The 8984-nt window shown below is 36.5% G+C and overlaps 1 protein-coding gene across 1 annotated transcript; it reads left to right on the forward strand.

The window, feature by feature from the left end:
* Positions 1–489: 489 nt before the first annotated feature.
* tdp2b (tyrosyl-DNA phosphodiesterase 2b) lies at positions 490–8037 on the forward strand. The gene is made up of 7 exons (XM_007249391.4): positions 490–905; positions 995–1176; positions 2990–3154; positions 3257–3348; positions 4772–4890; positions 5547–5717; positions 7179–8037. The coding sequence occupies exons 1-7, from the start codon at positions 771–773 to the stop codon at positions 7452–7454; spliced, it is 1140 nt and encodes a 379-aa protein (XP_007249453.2). The 5' UTR covers positions 490–770; the 3' UTR covers positions 7455–8037.
* Positions 8038–8984: the final 947 nt, after the last annotated feature.

The following is an 8984-nucleotide window of genomic DNA, read 5'->3' on the forward strand; positions in this document are numbered from 1 at the left end:
GAAGAAAAACAATAGTAATAATAATGAAAAATGAATAAATCCTATTTTCCCCATTATATTAGAAAATGACTACAGGCCGAGCCCCTGAGTCAGTCCTCAGTGAATGAGGGTGAATGGAGCTGAACGGCTGAAAACTCAAAGCGAAAATAGTAATTAACTACTTTTAATTTAAAAGATAAAGATTTTTTTCCTTTTTAACGGAGACGCTAGCATTACTGCTACTGTGAGCTGACTGATTCATTGTCCCATTCTCATGCCTATTTAAGTTGTCCCCACAACCTAATTATTTTGTTTTCACGCCTTAATAAGTTATCCCCACAACTTCCTTATTTTGTTCCCACGCCTTAATAAGTCATCCTAATGACTTAACTTGTTCCCATATAATGACCAAGCATTTTTTATTACCTAATGTCACCTTAGGGGGTCTGTAGGGTTCATCTGGAGACATACAGCAAAATCAGAGTTTATAAATGTATATTCAGTTGCTAATTAATTATCTTGTTTCCACGCTTTAATAAGTTGTGGCCATGCATTATTTTTTTTGTCAGTTGATGTCAGTTTAGGTGCTCCATAGAACCCCTGTAATTTTGGACTCACTCTTTAGTTTAGTGCATGTTCTCCTCTCTAGAGACTTGCTAGTATACGCAGACGTGAATTGTAACACAGCCATTAACGGCAGAGACTGTGGTTCCTTCCGGACTGTTTTTGCAGTCACACCGGGTTGAATATTGGCCGCCGTGTGGAGTTATTCTCTGAGTTCAGCTGGTTTAATGTGTAGTAGTGAAGAGGGAATGGAGGATTTAGAGCAGACCAGGCTGCGGCAGTGCGGAGAGTTCTCCACTATCACCGGGTCAGACACCGCGGTCGCTCAGTGTTACTTGGCGGAGAATGACTGGGACATGGAGGTCAGTATAATGAACGTTATCGAGACCTCGGTCCGGAGTAAATCAGATACACGCGTGTTAAACTCAGCCGTGGTGTGTTTTTATTACAGCGAGCCCTGAACTCGTTCTTCGAGGCGGACATGGAGTCAGTGTTTGATGTGGAGGACAGACAGGAGGAGAGAGCCGCCGGCAGTAAGAGAAAGGAGACACCGCGCACAGAGAACACTACTGCTACTACTGATGAAGACGCTCCAGTGATAAAGAAGAGGATGAACTCCTCTCCACAGGACTGGTGAAAATCACGAGTTATTATTTAGTTAGATAAACAGATGTTTTAAATAGTGGTGCGTGTGTCACTGGGAATATGTGAAGCGACCCATGACGTTAAAATATGTTTCCATGCACTGAAAACAAGATCTGATTTAAACAATAATAATAAGGAAACTTGGAATTAGTGCTGTTTCAAATAGTGAATCACCACTGACTGCAGTTCACCACTGACTGCGCCTCACCACTAACTACAGTTCACCACTGACTGCGAGTCACCACTGACTGCGCCTCACCACTAACTACAGTTCACCACTGACTACAGTTCACCACTGACTGCAGTTCACCACTGACTGCAGTTCACCACTGACTGCAGTTCACCACTGACTGCACCTCACCACTGACTGCAGTTCACCACTGACTGCAGTTCACCACTGACTGCGCCTCACCACTGACTGCGCCTCACCACTGACTGCAGTTCACCACTGACTGCAGTTCACCACTGACTGCACCTCACCACTGACTGCAGTTCACCACTGACTGCAGTTCACCACTGACTGCGCCTCACCACTGACTGCGCCTCACCACTGACTGCAGTTCACCACTGACTGCGCCTCACCACTGACTGCACCTCACCACTGACTGCACCTCACCACTGACTGCACCTCACCACTGACTGCACCTCACCACTGACTGCACCTCACCACTGACTGCACCTCACCACTGACTGCCATGGGCCTAATAAATGTTCAGGGCCTCATGAAAAAAAGTGTCTACATATATACCAGGTAACCTGGTATAGATGGAAAACATTAACCTGAAGGTTTTGGATTGGATGATTTAATAAAATGTAATGTACTATGCATGCCAGAGTATTTAAATATGAATGTTTTATCTGCTTGTCAAAATATTGCTATAAATTGTTTATCATGAAAATGTCCTTAAATTTCATCATATATATTCACTATATCGCTCAGGTTTTTATACTGTTCATATCGATATCAAAATTGCATTGTATCGATTAAAATAAAGAAAAATATTTTTATATAAATATGGTCCATATTGACCATCCCTATTCAGACCTGGTCCTATTCTAAATTCTAGTGGATTCCTCGCTTTAACATACTTCCTGCAACTTTCAAAAATGTATTATTAATGAGCTGATTAGCTGAATCATGTGTGTTGGGAGCAGGAAAAGAATGCTAAAATGTGCAGAGCAGGGTGCTTCTAGGACCAGGTTTAAGAGACATTGCTTTATAGCAAGTCAATTTAGCCTAAACTCAATTTAAATCTATTTAAAGATCTTTCTAATGTATTTATTTATTTCTATTTTTTAAATGTAATTTCATTTTCAGTATCAACTAGGAAGGTTTTACTTGTGAAGATATCAGATCTACAGATCCATAAAGCCATTCCAACTAGTCATGTTGGCAGGACTACATATCATGACTGCTATTCTGTCTAGTAATATGTTTTTCATAAATTGACAAGAAATCTCACTCTTGACTATGATTACTTCTGTATCAGTTTAAAGTAACTATTAGTTGCTCTCCAAAATGTTGAGATTGAATTCCAGTGTACTGCACTGTGATTGCAGTAAATAAATAAAATGTATTATAGTGAACTATAGTTTTATGAATAACAACTAAAAATTAAAAATTAGTGTTCTTTTTTATATATATTAAAATGCCCAGTAAATGCATGTATTATTTCCTAGCAGATATTGCTAAAACTGAAAAATAGTATGAATGTCAAAATATAGATGATTACCCTGCTCTGCTTGTATTATTAGAATATTTTCCTGCATGCAATTAAACAAGTTCATTTTGCAATTTCAGTATTGATTTAACTGCGGAGGAGCCGGCCTGCTCCAGCAGCACCAGTTCAAAAGAAAATGCAGATGATGGTGACAGCAAGCTTTCACTTATCTCCTGGAACGTAGACGGCCTGGATACACTGGGTCTTGCAGAGCGTGCCAGAGGCCTGTGTTCCTACCTAGCACTGTGAGTCTGAGTTTGTGAGAATCTGAGTGTAATTATGCACTGCATGTTTAATATACTGAGACTGTTGCTATTTTTTAAGGGTTGTTTTATTCTCTCTTGCAGATACACACCAGACGTGGTGTTCCTTCAGGAACTCATCCCTCAGTATGCTCAGTATGTTAAGAAACGTGCTGTCAGTTACCTGTTTATTGAAGGTAGGAGTCTGATTTTGATGTGGGAGGTGCTAAGGGTTTTATTAGAATCGGTCATCTGTATTGTTAGTATGTCCTCGCTCATTTCCAGTGATCTTTTATTCACTATCATAGAAATTCACTGGGAACAGTTAAAACAGTTAAAAACAGGCATCTTTTTGCACTCTACAATAGTAAAATCTGCAGAGAGGGCCAAAAGTTTGGACACACCTTCTCTTTTTCAATGCGTTTTCTTTATTTTCATGACTATTAACATTGTAGATTCTCAATGAAGGCATAAAAACTATAAATGAACACATGTGGAGTTTTATACATAACCAAAAAAAAGACCTGGCCTCCAGAGTTACTGGGCCTGAACCCAATCCAGATGGTTTGGGGTGAGCTGGACCACAGAGTGAAGGCAAAGGGGCCAACAAGTGCTAAACACCTCTGGGAACTTCAAGACTGTTGGAAAATCATTTCAGGTGACCACCTCTTGAAGCTCATTGAGAGAATGATGCTAAGAGTGTGCAAAGCAGTAATCAGAACAAAGGGTGGCTATATATTTATATTTATATTTATTATTATTATTATTTTTTTAGTTATTTAATTTTTTTTATTGTTAAGTACATAATTCCACATGTGTTTATTCATAGTTTTGATGCCTTCCGTGAGAATCTACAATGTAAATAGTCATGAAAATAAAGAAAACGCATTGAGAAAGAGAAGGTGTGTCCAAACTTTTGGCCTGTACTGTATAAATTTATAAGGCTTGAAATGTGTTTTGTTGGGGGGTTGTAATTTGTTCTCTAACAGACAGCAAACAGAGTATAAAAATAATGTCTATAGATCAATTTTTAATATTATACCATTACACATTATACAGTTTTTATGATTGTATACATTTAATGATACATGTCAGAATGTGCTAATAATATTAAGGCATTTGATTTATATAGTGCCTTTCGCAAACCCAAGGATGCATCACAATGGCAATATTGATTAGAGATGCACTGAAATATAAAATAAAACCAAACATGATCTTGCACAGGGTGTTATTAATTGTGCCACATTTGTTTTTTAAATATAACATCAGTTCAGGTAAATAGCCTACATATATTTTGTCTTGATTTCCTTGATTTTCAATCAATAATAATCACTGTTTGGTATAAATTACTACATCATTTTATTTAATCAAAAATTATTATTTTTGCCTTTTTTCAGCCAAATATTTTAAACGCTGAATATTTGTGCATCCATAATTTTGACACATGTGATTATAACACATGAGAAGAAGACACACATTCAGGCACTTGTTTTGTTTTATTGTATTTTATATATTGTATTGTTTTGTTGTAAAAATATATTGTTTAGAGCTTCTCTATATTTCATTCTTCCACCTTTAATATGCTTAAAAGTACATTTTTGATTGTTTTAAAATGTATAGGAAATGAAGAGGGGTACTTTACTGGTCTCATGCTGAAAAAATCACGGGTAAAACTACAAAAGAGTGAAATCATTTCTTTTCCAACAACACAGATGATGAGAAATCTGTTGTGTGCCCAGGTAGGTTTAATGCATATATACTGGCAGTAAAAATGCTTGAATGTTCATAAGAACAAGAAGCAGCTTTTCTTGTTTTAAGGGATCACTTTCTTTTTTGGTAGAGAACTACAAGTATTATAAATAAATATACTGCCAACAAGACAAGGCGAGACTACTTATAAAGTGATGGAAAATCAGATTTTAAATAATCAGCTCCCCACAGCTATAAAAAAACTAGCAATCATGAGTCTTGTCTTCAACCACCTGCCTTTGATGTCTTCACACAAAAATATATCTACTTAAAAATTGATTTAGTGTACATATTATTTACACTAATTGGCCATAATACCACTGACTTTACTTACACCTAGATACTTTATTATGCTCCTTTCACCAAGTTCTTTACTGGTCAAGACCACACAGGACCACCACAGAGCAGCTATTATTTGGGTAGTGGGTTGTTCTCAGCCCTGTAGTGACACTGTAGTGTGGAGACGACAAACTCAGCCACTGTAGATGGTGTGTGGAGTCTAAGATTAATTAGATCATTAATAAAAACATTAAGCATGTGTTGTGAACATCAATAACATTGTTTTTTTTGTGAACTATAAGAATGTCACTTAAGTCTGTGTGCATGAATCTGAGTCTTATCCAACCATATGGTCTGTGCTGAACAGGTGACTTTCATGGGTAAGGAAGTGTGTTTAATGACTTCACACTTTGAGAGCTGCAAGGACCAGGCTACAGAGAGGATGAAACAGCTGGGGATGGTGCTCCAGAAGATAAAAGAGGCTCCAGATAACATGACGGTTATTTTTGGAGGTGACACCAATCTCAGAGACTCTGAGGTAGTTCTTTCTTTTTCTCAAAAATACAGGCATTGTACTACAAGTAAAAAGGTTCAGCACAGCTCTAAGAACATTCTTAAAATAACATTATACAGAATGTTTCCCTCCAGAAGAATGTATTAACTAGGCAAGAAAGGACAAATGTGGTTGTGGTTTCATATAGAGCCATTTCCTAAAAAAATTCCCTACAAGAAAAATTCTTAACCCTTTAACATTTTACTCAACTACAGACAGACAGTGCCAGGAAAACACAATTCATAACAGATTAGTTGGATAGTAAGCTTATCTGTCAGCTGATGCTGAAGTGAAGATGGGTCACGCGGTGATTCAAAACAGTGTTTCAAAACACACAAATAGGTCTGTGCCAAAATGAGTGAGCAACAAGTTCAAATGCCTTGTTTATACAATTTGTGTACTTTATAAAGCTAAATATATAATTAAATACATTTTAATGATCCTCTTTAGCTCATTAGTAAATTATTGGATATAATATACTGTGTATATATAGAGCTCTGGAAAAAGTTAAGAGACTTCAGTTTCTGAATCAGTTTCTCTGATTTTGCTATTTATAGGTATATGTTTGAGTAACATGAACATTGATGTTTTAATATAAAAACTACAGACAACATTTCTCCCAAATTCCAAATAAAAATATTTTCATTTAGTGCAGGGGTGTCCAAACTACGGCTCGTTTTTCTTTTTTGGAGCAGCCCGCAAGGTATTTTAGAAATAGAATGAAAGTTGGCCCGCTGTTAAGCAGGTTTTTATAATGTGAGATTCAAAGTTTGAACGCTAGGTGTCAGAAACGGGCCAAAGAGTCAGAGAGGGTGCGCATTTCTAGTGCAGAAAAACGGGCCAAAGAGTCTAAAAGTTGCCATAATTAAGGAGTTTAATATTAAGGGACATCATGAAATTAAACATCAATTTGAAAAATCTTAGTTTACACAACACTGTCAAAGATAAAGACAGTTAGTGAAGTAAAATGGTGTGTAAATGAATCAGGAAAAAAGTATTATTCAAAGTGGTATATTTCATTATTTGTTTTATTACAGAGTGTGGCCCGTGACTTCAAATATATTTCTCCTTCTGGCTGCCAACAAAAAAAAGTTTGGACACCCCTGATTTAGAGCATTTATTTGCAGAAAATAAGAAATGGCTGAAATAACAAAAAGATGCAGAGCTTTCAGACCTTCAAGAGTTCAGAAGTCAATATTTGGTGGAATAAACCTGGTTTTAATCACAGTTTTTATGCATCTTGGCAGGATCTCCTCCACCAGTCTTACACACTGCTTTTGGATAACTTTATACTACTATTTTTAACTTGATAAAATCAAAGAAACTAATCATTTTGAAGTGGTCTCTTATTTTTTTTCCAAAACTGTATATATATTATAGTAGATGTTAGTTACTGTGCTTAATCTGTGAAATCCAAAATAGCTTGTCTTCTCTTCTGGTTTTTAGGTGGCAAAGGTGGGGGGTCTACCTGCTGGTGTGATTGATGTGTGGGAAGATCTTGGCAAACAGGAGCACTGCAGATACACGTGGGACACCAAAATGAACAGCAATAAAAATGTTTCATACGTCAGTAGATGTCGCTTTGACCGCATCTACGTGAGGTCCTCTAAAACAGAGCCGAGGGTGTCTCCTGAACACATGGCCTTGGTTGGAATGGAGAAACTGGACTGTGGCCGTTACACAAGCGATCACTGGGGAATCTACTGCACTTTTACGACTTGATTTTACAAGTTTGGAGTGACTTTTTAGATATTTGCAGATTTGGGAACTATTCAAGTGTTCCTTGGTTTATTTTCAGTTTAGTGATTAAAGGCTGTACACTGACTCAAGCAAAAAGGCAGGACCTGCATATTTTCTTTTTTTTTATCTTCAGGTTGTAGGTGTGACTGTAGCTGCTCAGTTGTAATTTCTACAATTTCTGATGACAAGCGAGGAAAAAAACTCATCAGCTGCTTTACACTGAACCCGAAAAACAACAGTCATAATCCTCGCTGGTTATGATCCTCACCATGTGGCGATTCTAATCGTCTTGTTTAGGAATCAACATTGCCTCTCCAGGGACTGATTCCCTTGAGAGATTCTACTTAACCATAGGCTTAATTACACACTAAGCACCCTCCATTAAATTTCCCATTGAACTTCACCTCTACTGGGAACATGAGCCTCGTTAAGTCTTGGTTCATGTAATCTAACATTAATATTTATGAATGTGCCTAGTTAATATGTTTACTTTTTTTCCTGTTCTCACAATGTTTTTTTATGTATGTTTTAAATAAAAAACCTTAATAAACCTAAAAAAAAGTGATTTATAATGCTTTTTATGTTATTAATTACTTCATCCTTAACAACCACAAGATGTCAGAATTCTCTGAACTAGAAATCCTTAAACTGTAAAATTAAGTATGTGTGTTTCTTGCTTTAGTACCCTAGGGGGCAACATAGTAAATAGTCTATGGGCAATGGTGCGTTAGAAACTGCTGCAGTAAAGATCAAAAACAGGCTGTTCCTTGCCTGTTATGTTTTGGAACAAACTGACCTGAGTTTTGAAATACAGAATTTTTTTATAGCTATTTTTAAAGCATGAAATCTTAACCTTAGCAGGGCTTAGATAGTGTAAATGGAAAAATTACTACTTTAAATTTATATTACACACACACTGTCTGGTTAGTTTGACCCCAAAGTGTAAGAAATGCTGCAAAGATTTTAACATTTTTAAACCAAAATCAAGTTATTTAATTTTGTATTTATATTTTATTTATTAAACTAACTGTGTGTGTGTTAAATTATGGGAACTGTGATCTGTAAGGGGTGAAAATAGTGATTACACAAAATATTATATATACATTTTATTTAATTTAATTGTGGTAATGGTGCATGGAGAAAATATTCTTCTTATCTAATGTGGAATGGTTAATTATTGTTTAACACAGCCCAGTTTGACCTGGGAACATTACTGCTGTGCCTTACAGTTAAACATAGCAGGAGGGTTTGATAAGAAAGGGACTTTGATAAATACACAGCTTTTTAGTATCTTATATATATATATATATGATTGTGCTCTAAAGCAAGGCCCTATAACTGTAATTGTGTAATCATTATGTGTTTATAGGTTTATCATTATGTGTATATGGTGTTATGATAATGAATTGAAACCACTACTGGTGTAGTAAAACCACTACAGGTGTAGTTTCCTGGACTGGGACTATGCCTCATCCAGGACTGCACAGCATTTAGAGTGGAGATTCTTTAATT

Source organism: Astyanax mexicanus, chromosome 3, assembly GCF_023375975.1.
Source record: "Astyanax mexicanus isolate ESR-SI-001 chromosome 3, AstMex3_surface, whole genome shotgun sequence".
NCBI lineage: Eukaryota > Metazoa > Chordata > Actinopteri > Characiformes > Acestrorhamphidae > Astyanax > Astyanax mexicanus.